Genomic DNA, 12,607 nt, shown 5'->3' with positions numbered 1-12,607 from the left:
CAATAGAGATCCAGATTGTGGATTAAAACATGTGCAAAAGAAATCTGAAAAATCACAATGTGATTTAAGAAAACTTGATTAGATTATGATCTACATGTGGTTGGTGATGGGAGGAGCATTATTGACAAAAGTTGATAAAACCACCACTCCTAAGTTTCAGACCACTTCTTTGACAATTAACCACATCCTTCATTCCTCCATAACAAAACAACAGACAGAGAGTACACATGTGTAGGACGGTATCGTAAAACTGAGTGTACTAATAAGGCAGAGACTGTGGTACATTATCGCCTGAGAAAATGAACAAGCAAACGTTGGCTATATCTGGTTTTGCGATATTGGCTCTCCATATCTCAGGTGTATGTGAGTGCCTGTTCTTCCAGAGTGCTTGCTCAAACAAATGTTAGGTGGTGGCCCTTTTTAATCATGCTTAATCAAAAGCTACAAAAGGCATATCTTCAAATTCCAGTTGCCTAATGGAACTGATACCAAATCACCTGTTAAGAAACGTGGGGATCAGTCACCATTAGAGTACAGTGACACACCTAAATGGGTTTTACTAAGGTCTGTTTGTTGTCTATTATATGGTATCACCTTAAGTAATTTGCACAAAATCACACTCTGCAACCAAAGTCATAGTTCGGTCAAACCACTGATGTGTACATTTTGCTGTTTTCTTTGACCAATTTCGGTAAAGGTACCCTGTCCCCAGTGAGTTTAAGGTTCATTGTTCTTGGAGCTCTTGTCTTACCTGAAAGTCAGTTAAATTGATAAATTGATGCTGATGAGGAGCAGGAAAGGGGTACGTCATGAGTTGGATTTTTAAAGGGATGTTCTGGGTGGATGCCAAAAGTGGCCACACCTCCAAACTATGGCCAAGAGTTGATTCTTCAACCCAGTCAATATCAGAGACCCACTGTAGGAGGGAGGTTGCACAAAGCTACCTGTTGAACTTATTACTATAGTCGGTCTATCTCTCAGACAGGGGAACACTATGGACTGTGTAGACAACCTGTACTCTTAAGGTAAGCTATATGAAATTTTAGTATTTATTTTGTAACTGGATATTTTGAGTCAGTTGTATTCAGTTTTAAGACTCATTGCAAAACAAAATACATGAGATTTAAGGGTAGAATTCAGTGTGGACTAATTTATTCAGAGACAGTGTAAGAGAATTCTACCATCGAGCTTCAGCCTAAACTTTCCTATACGTATACAAATATTCCTCTACACTGTGGAGGGTTTTATGTGTTGAACAACCAAGTATTTCATTAATTATTCAAGGAACATTTCTTCAAAGTGCTAAACTTTGTGAGTGAAAGCACTTTTAACTGTGAGAAATGGGAGATGGGATTCAGCTGTCAGAGCTACCAAAAAAAGGTTTGATCAGAAAAGGGAACATTTGTCTAAAATAGGCAATGAAATATTTGGAACAGATAACAGAGTTACAGTATGATATTTTGGCAAATCAAAGATTGATTTTATCTCATTTTGCTCCTTAAGTTTCTTGTAATTCTCTGGATAATTGCGTAACTACCTTTGTGTTTGTCTTTTTATCGTGTTCTAGCTCTCTCTTGAAAAAGTTTACTTTCTGCAACATTCGAAGCAGACTTCTAAAGAGACACAAGTCAAAAGAAGTGAATCAAAGCTGAACTCATGGATTGGAAGTTTCTCGAGAGTCTTCTTAGTGGAGTCAACAAGTACTCCACTGCCTTCGGACGCATTTGGCTGTCAGTGGTTTTCGTCTTCAGGGTGTTGGTCTATGTGGTGGCCGCTGAGCGCGTCTGGAGCGATGACCAGGGACACTTTGACTGCAACATCCGCCAACCAGGTTGCACCAACATCTGCTATGATTACTTTTTCCCAATTTCCCACATTCGCTTGTGGGCTCTCCAGCTTATCTTCGTCACTTGCCCTTCCTTCATGGTGGTGCTGCACGTGGCCTACCGAGAAGAGCGGGAACGCAAGTACCGAGCAAAGCACGGTGAGAACGCTCGGCTGTATGACAACCCAGGCCAAAAGCATGGCGGTCTGTGGTGGACTTATCTGATAAGCCTCTTCATGAAGACCGCCACTGAGATCACGTTCCTCTACTTGCTCCACTACATCTATGACAGCTTCAAGCTGCCCAGGAAGGTCCAATGTGATATCTCGCCCTGTCCCAATTTAGTGGACTGCTATGTATCCCGGCCCACTGAGAAGACCATTTTCACCTACTTCATGGTGGGGGCATCCCTCATGTGTGTGGTGCTCAACCTCTGCGAGATTTTCTATCTAATCGCTGCCCGGGTGGTTAATCTCAAACACAGAGGCACCGTTCACACCTCGTCCAGAATGGTCCATGCTGACATGGATAGCCGCAAGTCTCTTACATCATAGATGGAGCTGTTCAACTATAGGGCCATATTTTTTCTTCATTGAGGGTATTTTAATTTTCAAAGTAATTTTATATACAATTTTATATGATATATGATATATATGATATATAATGATATCATAGTGTAATAAATATTTCTTCACTAGAAGAGATTTGAATGATTTAGTCTACTGTACATCATGAACCAATTGATAAATGTTAAATGAAGGACTAAAGGAATGTTCATATTTTGGACCATTGTCATTGATGACAATGACATTATTTGTTTATTGTATTCTCTTACAAAGTTTATCAAAGCACTGAGAATAAAGTTTCTTGAACTTGGAAACCAGAGAAAATGCACATTCATGGGAAAGATCTGTTTTCTTCTTCTTTCATAGCACCATTTCTCCACCTGGTGGCACTAAAGGCCTACTACATTATCATGTGAGGGCTGTGAAGCCTTCAGAAAACAAAATCCCATAGATCAATTGTTTTGTATATAAGTTGCTAAAAAGGCAACTTTGCAATTTCGACAAGACTCATACACTATAGCTTCTGTGGTACTCTTTAGTAACTTAATTAAAAGGAATCTTAATATTCTAAAATGTATCACAGAATAATCAAATGGTAAGGCCATTTGTCATGTTTTTCCAGGCTTTGATCCAGGTGTTGACATCAGAACTAGCATTGAAGGTTAACGCACCACATTTAACCAAAGTGCACTTTAGTGTAAAAAAAAATTGTTGAATAAAGTAAGTTAACTTTAGTGTAGTGTTTTGTTTTTTTTTTACCTATAACAAAATAAAGAGGGAGGTGCTAATAGGTGCACCTGCGCTCGTTTGCAATAGGTCTATCTGCGGACTCACTATCTACATGTCATGCCAACTTTGGCTTCAAAATAAAAGCATAAAATGCAACCCGTAAAGGACAATTGAAAGCTGGAGTGAAGGAACATTTTGAAAGATAAAAACGTGTTTAAAGTATTAATTTACCGCAAATTATGTCTTAAACATAACCTTCACATTAGTTAATTTCATTCACTTGCTTAAAAAAATTAAATTGGGCTATATAGTTTTGACTTTTTCGTGTCATTTTCTAACTTTCACACCAAAGCTGCATAAAATATTATTTGTTAGCATATCAAATTCAATCTTCAAAAATCATGCCATGCTCATCACGCTTCATACATACATTCTGAGGTCAAATTTTATTTTGAAATGATTTAGCAGAAGCGTCACTGTCTGCGTGCTTTGCTGAGTGACACTTTGATGTGTGGTGTTTAATTTGAAGAGGGGAAGAGGACAAGCTGGTAACATCAACACACGAGACTCACCGTCAATTTTAAGGAATGGTGACCAGGCCGAGATGGCCGGTTCAGGTAAAACATCACCTGTGAAGATGATTTAAATATATGTAAGGTGCAGACTGTGTTTGTTAAAAAAGTTTCGGTGTTTGTTTGGGTGCGGTAGTGGCGTGACACACCAGTCTGGAGATGATGAACTCTGCAGTGTCTCGTGGAAAAAACCTTTGAAATTGTACTATCATACTAATATATTTTATAATTTGTCTAAACCACTTCTAAGAATCTTTTATGTGTATGATTTCAGCAAATTGAAACAATTTTAACAACAATGCTTGCATCAAATAGTGTTGATAATCCTGATATTAACACTAGAAATATAACACCCCTTATACCAAAATGTCATAAAAAACTGTTTTGAGCCCACATCCTTTGACGTGTTTTAATGTCAGAGGTTGAACAGTCTTCATGTGAAAAGCAAATAGACTCATATGCAGGTGGGTTGTCTCAAACAGTGCAGGGATGTATTTTGTGGAGAAATGGACTTATCTTGTCAAAATAGGAGTTATGATGGCAATATCCAATGTTACACACACACAAACAAATAAATATAGAGGTGTAGGACAACCAAAAATTGTCTTTTTTATTAAGTCTAACTCTAACGGAGCACTTAATATTTGATGTCTGAAGTGAGGCAGTTTTCATTATTCCATATGGAATATTAATCACCTGCAACATTATATGAAAGCATCACCAAATGTAGAATGGGCTGTTGGATGACATGCAAAACTTACAGATCAACTTCATGAACCAAATTTAACAAATTGTTCGGATTTATCACGCATCAGGATAAAAAATGCATCATTTTGTCCCCCTTCAGTTTGTTTCTTTTCAGAAGGAAATGGCTTGGTTTCTATGACTCCAAAAAGTTAGGTTTAGAATCAGTTTAAAATTTGATATTTTCACTCCATGAACAAGCACAGTGTGTCCAACGTTGCTTTTCATGTGCGCTGTATAAGATTTATTTGCTATATTTTCATCTTCACTCCAGCTCTGACTTTTTTCAGTTACTGTAAATGTAATTTTCTTCTTCTTTTTTACTTTTCAGTCCACTCTAATACCCTTGTTAGGGACATGTCAGTCTGTACTGCCTGTACTGTAGTTATGTGCTCAGCAGCTAATCATTAATACAAGTGACATCCCTGCTGTGGTTTTGACCTGGCATTTGTCTCTGATCAATACAACAGGGATTATAGCACTGGGACATTGAACCTGGGCAACATGGATGATGTAACATTATCTAAAACCACTGCAACTCTCTCTGTTTTGTATCACGCGTCTTTGTATTTCACTGCCTGGAGCGTCTCTCCTCTCCTCTTATCCCCCGTCCTCCTTCCTTCCTTCCTCTCTTCAGGAGTGTGTTGTGCCAGCTTGGAGCAGCCTCAGGCCCTGATGAAGATGGGGTTGAGCATGGTCCTAATTGGTCATGTTAACTTCTTGCTGGGAGCGCTGGTTCACGGTGTGGTGCTCAGACACATCAACCTCCACCAGCAGGCCAGGGCCATGGAGTACGCCATCTCTAATGTGGTGGCTCTCACATCTGGCCTGGTGGTGAGTGCTTATACACAATATCAAGGAGTGAATTAATCTCTGCGGGCATTATGGAGTATAAGGGAACTTGTTTTACACGTTTCCATTTTATTAAAAAAATGCCAACAAACCATATCAGGGCAGTATTTTCAGTTCAGGGCTCACTGCTGAGACTTTGTTATTAAGAGCCATGGGCTTTGCCATTAGTGCCTCCCTACAACAGTTACAAATGTGCCTACTCCTTCAAGAAATGTACTAGAATTAATCATAATATACTGTAGAGACCTTCTTAATAAAAAGTTCTTTGGGCTTGTACCATAGAGGATCTTTTTTTGCTGCTATAAGGAACCATTTGGTAAAAGTAACCCGAGTGTTTGTTAAAATAGCTTCACATAACTCTTTTAAAATAATGTAGGAAAGTGTTAAATTCTGCAAATGATTTGGATTCTCAGTCAAACAAATCATTGGATCCTTTGATCAGTCATTAGGGTTACTTGTAAAACTACCTCTCTAAACAAAGACCCCTTGAAAAAGCTTCATTTTTTTATGCACATATTCTTATAATAAATTTAATTTATACTAAAAAATGCAGAAAGTAGTTGTTTAAAACAGTGGCTGCATTGGTCTTATATGGTTATATGTGACAATTCTAATTGATGAACTGAATTTGATGCTAATTGTCTTTTTTTTTTTCGGCCCAACAAAAACAACTCTCAAAACCCACATAGGCACTTAAACACACAGAAGTGCTGAGGTGGTGACAGAAATGACGGTTTGACTTTCCTCATGTTGCTAACTTCAGTAAACAGAGACTGGGATATACTTCCAAATACACTTACATATGTATCTGGAAGTATATCAAAGGAAATCATTTCCTTTTTAGCTCTATGGTAATTTTGGATATCATCCATCGTTGCTGTTCCCTGTCAAAAATGAGTAGTAGCAGAAGATGTTAATTTAAACAAAACGGACATTTTCTTAGATCTTTTCTCTCTTCTCACTGCAGGGGATTGTTGTTGGCATTCTGGCTATTGTCCTGTCCAAAAACAAGAAGAGCAGAAGCCTGGTTAGTATCACTTTTAGTTTCTAATTCAGTTTTTGTTTTATTTAAATGCTCTTGAAAAAAAGATAAACCCATTAAAAATGCAGACAGGAAACTATCTACTGTGCATTCTGGCAATGCTGCTGTCAATCATGACCCCTGATGTTAAGTGATGATTTCTTTCCAGCTTTCTTTTCATTGATCCCTCCTACCACATCAGTATTTTCATGGCGCACTATGTACCAATTTTGATCTCCGTCTCACTGCTCTGCACGTACACTTGCTTTCACTTTTATATTCTCCTGTTTTCTCATACTTTATTCTCAGCTCTTGTCTCTGTCTAGTCAGGAGGACATAAAAAAAAAACCCCTTTTGAGCTCCTACATGCTGCATGTTGCTTCAGGTGTTAAGATCCAGCCCTGCAGAGCTAGCAGACTTTCTGTTCTCCACCTCTGCCTCCAGTCGTGCACAACGGTTTCTCTCTGTTTATTCAATCAGCTGTCGGGCTGCTCAGACGAGACCGACGAGGCAGTGAGTTGAACAGAATGAGTAAACATGGGCAAACCTGCCGTGATAAACCACTCCCAGCTTCCTTTGTTAGTCGATGTAACCGTGAACTGGGCAAGGCAGCGCTGACGAGCAGCAGCTCAACTCATCTTATCTTATTCAGTCATCCAGGCATCATAAAGCATGAGTAACATGTAATCTCAACACTCCCTCTTTTCATGTTAACACAGTCCTTTAGTCACATTTTCTGGCTACTGCAACTTCTAATCTCCTGATGAACTGCACTATTTTCTAATGTTCTTATCAAGTTTTGACTGAACAACTCATGTCGTCTTCACAAAGTGATATAAAGTCTAGAGACTTTCTGTACCTACTGTATGGCGCACCTTCTGTAAACTTATTTAAGGTTAGGCCCACTGTTTTAGTATTCAGAACATCATTTATTATCGTGTGTAACTGATAGATTTAGTTTCTAATGCTGCAGCTTCTTACTGGGATTAAAAGATAAGGCCTAGCATTGTTCTATATCTTTCTTATCATCAAGAAATCACTTAGAAACCAGCATAGTGTTTCTCAGTACGTACAACAACCCTACCCTGTCTGTGGCACTGTGTGACCCCAAGCCTGCTGGTTACTTCTGAAGACAAAAATCTTTTAAGACGGGTCACAAAACAGCTGGATACTGTAGTTTCTTGCAAAGTTATGTGAAAAGGGGGTCAATTGTGGATTTGTTGGGGGCTATTTTCAACGGCAAATGTGGTACCAGGACAGTTAATGTAGATTGACTCAAAATTAGACGAGTTGTGAACATTTCACCCAGTGCAACAGTGAGGCTCATTCACATGTCTTTGATAGTTTTTGTGGAGCTCTATGGTGCAGAGGAATAAGATAAATGGGTGCAATGGAAATACTTGTTAGTATGATCAATACATTGTTGATTTGGGTCTTTTCTTTGGATTTGTCGACAATTAGGAAACCATAGACTATCACCAGGTTTATCTTTTCAACACAGTATGGGTTAATTGTTTAGCCCTTCAAAAGCCATGAAAAATTCTTCAAAAAACTGCAAAGCTCACAGTAAATTCTGACATTTTTAAATATTCCAAAAAATTGTCCCCAAGCATTTTTTTTTACATTTTATTTTGCCTAAATTCTTGGATCCTGTTTGGGTGTAGTCGATAAAATATTCTAACTTTAACCTATAGAAATGTCTACTTCTATATACTGTGTATAATGTTTCGAAGTTCTGACTTTAGACGCTGGCTTTCACACAGACTGTGAACTATGAGTTTTTACAGTCTGACTTACAACACATAGGAAGGCCTATGTTAAAAAGGGAAGGTTTTCCCTTAAAAACTTTGAGTCTTAAGCCTAAAACCAATATAACCTTTTTCAAACTTTTGAAAGCACCCCTCAGAGCCACAGAAGACATTATACAACAATTTTCACAGGCTGAATAGTCCTCCTTGTGATGAGCAAACTAAAATTCATCTATAAAATCAGTGGAGTGCCCAGTGAGAAGCTGTTAAATGTTAAAGCCCAGTGAGAAGCTGCAGAAGAGGAGTGAGTTCCTCAATAGTGAAGCTTTTGGGGAAGTTATGCGATTATATGATAAATGACAGGAAACAAAATAATGAAGTCTGGACTGATAAACAGTGAACTTAAGGACAAATCAAAATCATGCTCCAAATAAATACTTCTTGCCTTAAATCTGCTGCATTTGCTCTCTTTTTATGAATGTTTATTCTTTGCTCTGCTCCGCTAAATGCATTAAAGCTTTATTTAATCTTATCAATCATCAAGTTTTTCTTTCCTAATTATATGACTTGTGTGCTTCTGTCCTTTCCCCAGACTTTGGCACTTTTCTCTGTCAGTTTGGTTTCAGCACTCATGGCAGCAGCTTCAGCCATCGGACTCCTTGTATCTGTGGTGAGGGCCATCATTCACGGTGGGCGGAGCCTCCTGACTCACTGCCGCTTCCCTGATGCCATTGGCTACTCCAGCATCACCAACGAGTGTCCTTTTGACCCCACACGCATCTATGTGAGTGTATTAGTGTGTACGACAAACGCTTACATCAAAGCATGAACTCTGACTTTTTCTGCAGCAGCTGGCTCTTTGAACAGCTGCCCATTGTCACTGCGGCACAAACAGAACAGAGCAGTGAGGCTGCGCATCATGGTTACTGTGTCCCTTTTGTGTGTGTGTGTGTGTGTATGTGTGTAGGGTGTTGGATGCTGGGTGTCTTTTCTGTCACTCAGTCAGTCACACTCTGGAGCCGCTGGGCTGGTGGCAGAAATGCTGACCTGACCCTGTCGGTCCACTTCAGGCTCCAGTCCTGTTCCAGTGTCTTACAGATGGCCTGTCAGGCCTGCTCAGCCTCACAGCTGCATCCACACATCAGTACGACCTGGGCACTTTAGCAAACCCAGTAGTCTACAACTTGTCAGTTAAGTGACCTTTCTCTTGATGTAACTGAATTGTTCAGTTGCACATATTGTCCACTACAGCGGGCAAAAGTACAGTGAACCCCAAGTTGCTTGTAGTGACCTCAGAGTTATAAAATACACATCTGTGCATAACACGCAGCTGATGTAGCTTGGGTTTCTAGGTTAAAGGTACCTTGTAGTTTTTGACCACTAGCAACGCTATGGAGCTAGTGGGTCCCAGTTTGGTTTGTACCCAAATGCACATATGCAAGCATGCAAGTGGCATTATTCACATCCTGGCGTTGTTTTTTGCACTATTCTACTCATTGACAGCTGATGCCAACAAAGGCAGTGAAAAAGAAGACCGCTAGCAAGCCAACGTAAATGTAAACAATGCATGATTTGAAATATTTTTAAAAATTGTCAAAGTTTCAAATAACTTTTGTTTGTCTATAAGAAAACTCCACAGGGCTACTTTAAATTTCACTGTAGCAAAAGTGTACAAAAACATTATGTTACAGTTTACTCCAGTTAAAGGTGCAGTGTGTAGGATTTAGTGGCATCTAGCGATGAGGTTGCAGATTGCAACCAATTGAATACTTAAGATCTGGGGACGTGGGGACATCACTAAAAAAAAAAAGGGAGAAAGAAACACGACCAGTCAGACAAGCAAAAAGCTTTTAAACAAACCCCCAGGTTAGCCGCTATAAGCTAACAAACTATTATAGAAGAAAGAATGAAGGTGAATGGTTAAATTATTACCCACACTGTTGTTAACATCCATCAGTTTATAGATTTTGTGGTTCAACTTCAATTTACCGTAGTTGTACATGCACAGAATGTTCCTGTGCAATTAGGGGCAGACATTTCGGAGGCGCTCACATTTGATTTTTATCTCCAAATAAAAGTTGTTTAGATAATCTGGCTAAATTGTTGATTAAACTTGATTAAAACTCATCTTATCATCTAGCTGCTTGTTTCTTCCCCTGCTGGACTGTAATGAAGTGGTGTTGCTGTGTTTTCAGATCTCATTAGTTGATCTGATGAGTACAATCTTATCATAACCAATGAGATAAAAGTTGTAATAAACCAAATTTATCCCGTAGTCAGAAACTAAGTTTCAACTCTAAATCAGCAGAGAAGTAACCCCCTTCGTTGTTGTCTACTGAGACTGCAAACTGTGGTGTTCAGTCAGAGTTGTCTAATGGCTAGGGACCTCCAGTATGGCTGCCAGAGGGTGCATTACATCACCTGATGTAATGTGTTTTGAACTTCTGGTTCTGATAGACATCACTTAGAGGCAGTAATGATGGTTATATGCAAGGTTTATTTTTTTGTGCTTTGTGCGTATTTTATCCTGAATTTCAAAGAAATCTCCAAACTTTAAACTTTTATTCTCTTTGTAGTCTGCAAGTCAGCATGCAAAAGGCAGCTCTTTTTCTTTGAATTCCCCCTACACTTTTACTTTGATACATTCTGCTCTGCATATTTTATTCACAATGCTGACTCTCCTGTGCGAACATAAACTCCCAGACTTGCTGCTGTTGTGTTGCAGCGCTCCGCAGCTGCCTGAGAGAAACTGAGTTCTGTACCACATCATTATCCATTATACACTGTATCCCCATTTATGTGAAGGTGCTCTTGCCTAAAATTGTGCTCCGTATGGTCCAGCTGGTGGTTGCCACTAACAGCTGACTGCTCTCCCTTCTCCATCCCTCCCCAGAGTACAACTCTGATCCTGTGGATGCCTCTGATCGTAACTTGTGTTATCCAGCTGGTGTTTTCCTCCCGATGCTTTTCTGTCTGCATTTCATTCCTTGGTCTGCCTTGCTGCCCTCACAGGAAGAGACCCAGAGACTATGGCAGAGCGGTGAGATTTGGACTAAGACACTATAAGCTCAGTTATTCATTGTGCTGTTTCCAAAATTGAATCCTTTAGATGGTGCATAAGACCATTTTCAATTGAGTAGTATTTTAAAATCAAATTTACAAACCGTCATTAATCAATTCTCTGCATTTGTGTAGATCAATGTGGTAAGGCCAATGGAGGAAGCTGCTCCGTCTCGCTATACTGAACCTCCAAGAAGATACACTGAAACTCCAACACGCTATTCTGAAGCCTCAAGAAGCTCCAGTGAACCTTTGAGACAAAACACTGAACCTCCGAGACAGCAGCGCCGACCTCCTCCTCCACAGCGTCTTCCCAGTCAGCATGGAAGTCTTCCTCACTCGGAGAGGCAGCCTCTTCGCCAGCCACACAGAGAAAGGTCAGACCGAGAAAGGCCGGTATCGAGGGTTGGCAGCCAGCAAAGGGCACCAGAGCAACACCAACTGCTGGAGAGAGGTACGCTGGAAAGATCCAGCTTCTGGATTTAACTGCTGCATTTGAGATGCTGGAGCTGCTTGATGAATGAAAACAAGGTGCCGTGAAGGTATATGCTGTAGTTCTAGCTGTAATATTTTAGATTTGAACATCATACTCACAAACCTCTTTTCCTGTCAGTGTTTCAAAATTGTGGGCTCAGAGGCTGGAGATGTTTTTTAGCAATGGACTTGAGCTAAAACCTGATGTGAATTTCCTACAGTTCCCAGACTGTTTTCATAGTGTGCAGAATGCCAGTTACTGTACAGTATGTGTGTCTGTTCTTGTATTTTTATACTTATGAGGGCAAAATTATTCATGACAGGATAGAAAGATGAGGCAATCTCCAAAGTATGATGCCACTCTTGTAGGAGGAATTAGTTCAGAATTCAAGAAATAGTTCAACATTTTGGAAAATAGGCTTATTCACTCTTGGCTAGAAAGTGAAATGAACAAATTTCTCAAAGTGTCTAACTATTCCTTTCATTTTTGTGTTACACATAGTGGAGGCAGGTACAGTACAGGGAAGTAATCTGGTGTACAGAGAGTGCGTGGGTGTGCCTTCAGTCTTCTACCTGTTTTTGTTGAGAATGAAGTCCTTGGTATTTGTTGCCTGTTTGAGTAATTTGGAATCAGGTGTGTGTGAATTTTTTCTGCTGTTAGGTCAAGAGAAACCGGTTACATGTGAAACTAGTTCTTCAAGTTTTTGTATTTATTAAGAAAATAAAGTTTTTATTCATAATTTTGCAGCTAGTTTGTGTGTTTTGTGCTTTGTGTCTCTCTAACGGAAAACAATTCATTTTAAATAACTGGTAATGCCAGCAGCTAGTGGTCTGACAGGAATGACTGGTTATAGTCAGACACACATGTAGACATCCTGACAGGCTGGTACAAACACATCCACCATTCACATGTGTCAGGGGTGTGTTAATAAGGACCTATGGAGAACATTGACAGGCTGCAACAGTCACAGTAGTTCAGCTGTCATGACCATACATTAGCCTTGTGAAATACGCTT

The 12,607-nt window shown here is 39.6% G+C and overlaps 2 protein-coding genes across 3 annotated transcripts; both read left to right on the top strand.

Annotated features, from left to right (window-relative positions):
- Positions 1-906: 906 nt before the first annotated feature.
- On the top strand, positions 907-2,705 carry LOC122969897 (gap junction beta-3 protein-like). The gene is made up of 2 exons (XM_044335920.1): positions 907-1,025; positions 1,568-2,705. The coding sequence occupies exon 2, from the start codon at positions 1,657-1,659 to the stop codon at positions 2,377-2,379; it is 723 nt and encodes a 240-aa protein (XP_044191855.1). The 5' UTR covers positions 907-1,025; positions 1,568-1,656; the 3' UTR covers positions 2,380-2,705.
- Positions 2,706-3,599: 894 nt separating this feature from the next.
- Positions 3,600-12,331, top strand: tmem54b (transmembrane protein 54b). Of its 2 annotated transcripts, XM_044335710.1 has the most exons (6): positions 3,605-3,737; positions 5,074-5,270; positions 6,256-6,315; positions 8,650-8,841; positions 10,951-11,097; positions 11,253-12,331. In XM_044335710.1, exons 1-6 carry the CDS (start codon positions 3,725-3,727, stop codon positions 11,601-11,603), a joined length of 960 nt encoding a protein of 319 aa, XP_044191645.1. In that variant the 5' UTR covers positions 3,605-3,724; the 3' UTR covers positions 11,604-12,331. The 2 variants fall into 2 exon arrangements, with proteins under 2 accessions (XP_044191646.1, XP_044191645.1); XM_044335711.1 differs by lacking the exons at positions 10,951-11,097; positions 11,253-12,331 and adding an exon at positions 9,025-10,944 and having other exon boundaries at positions 3,600-3,737.
- Positions 12,332-12,607: the final 276 nt, after the last annotated feature.

Source organism: Thunnus albacares, chromosome 19 (genome assembly GCF_914725855.1).
Source record: "Thunnus albacares chromosome 19, fThuAlb1.1, whole genome shotgun sequence".
Classification (NCBI taxonomy): domain Eukaryota; kingdom Metazoa; phylum Chordata; class Actinopteri; order Scombriformes; family Scombridae; genus Thunnus; species Thunnus albacares.
The sequence above is the reverse complement of the archived record's forward strand: the minus strand, read 5'-3'. Positions and strand labels throughout refer to the sequence as shown.

What these genes read in the sequence shown, in the direction of transcription:
- LOC122969897 (XM_044335920.1), top strand. Translation starts at nt 1,657, where the DNA reads ATGGATTGGAAGTTTCTCGAGAGTCTTCTTAGTGGAGTCAACAAGTAC.
- tmem54b (XM_044335710.1), top strand. An exon ending in CTCTCACATCTGGCCTGGTG is followed by an intron (nt 5,271 to 6,255) that starts GTGAGTGCTTAT and finishes TTCTCACTGCAG; the next exon opens with GGGATTGTTGTTGGCATTCT. An exon ending in ACAAGAAGAGCAGAAGCCTG is followed by an intron (nt 6,316 to 8,649) that starts GTTAGTATCACT and finishes TCCTTTCCCCAG; the next exon opens with ACTTTGGCACTTTTCTCTGT.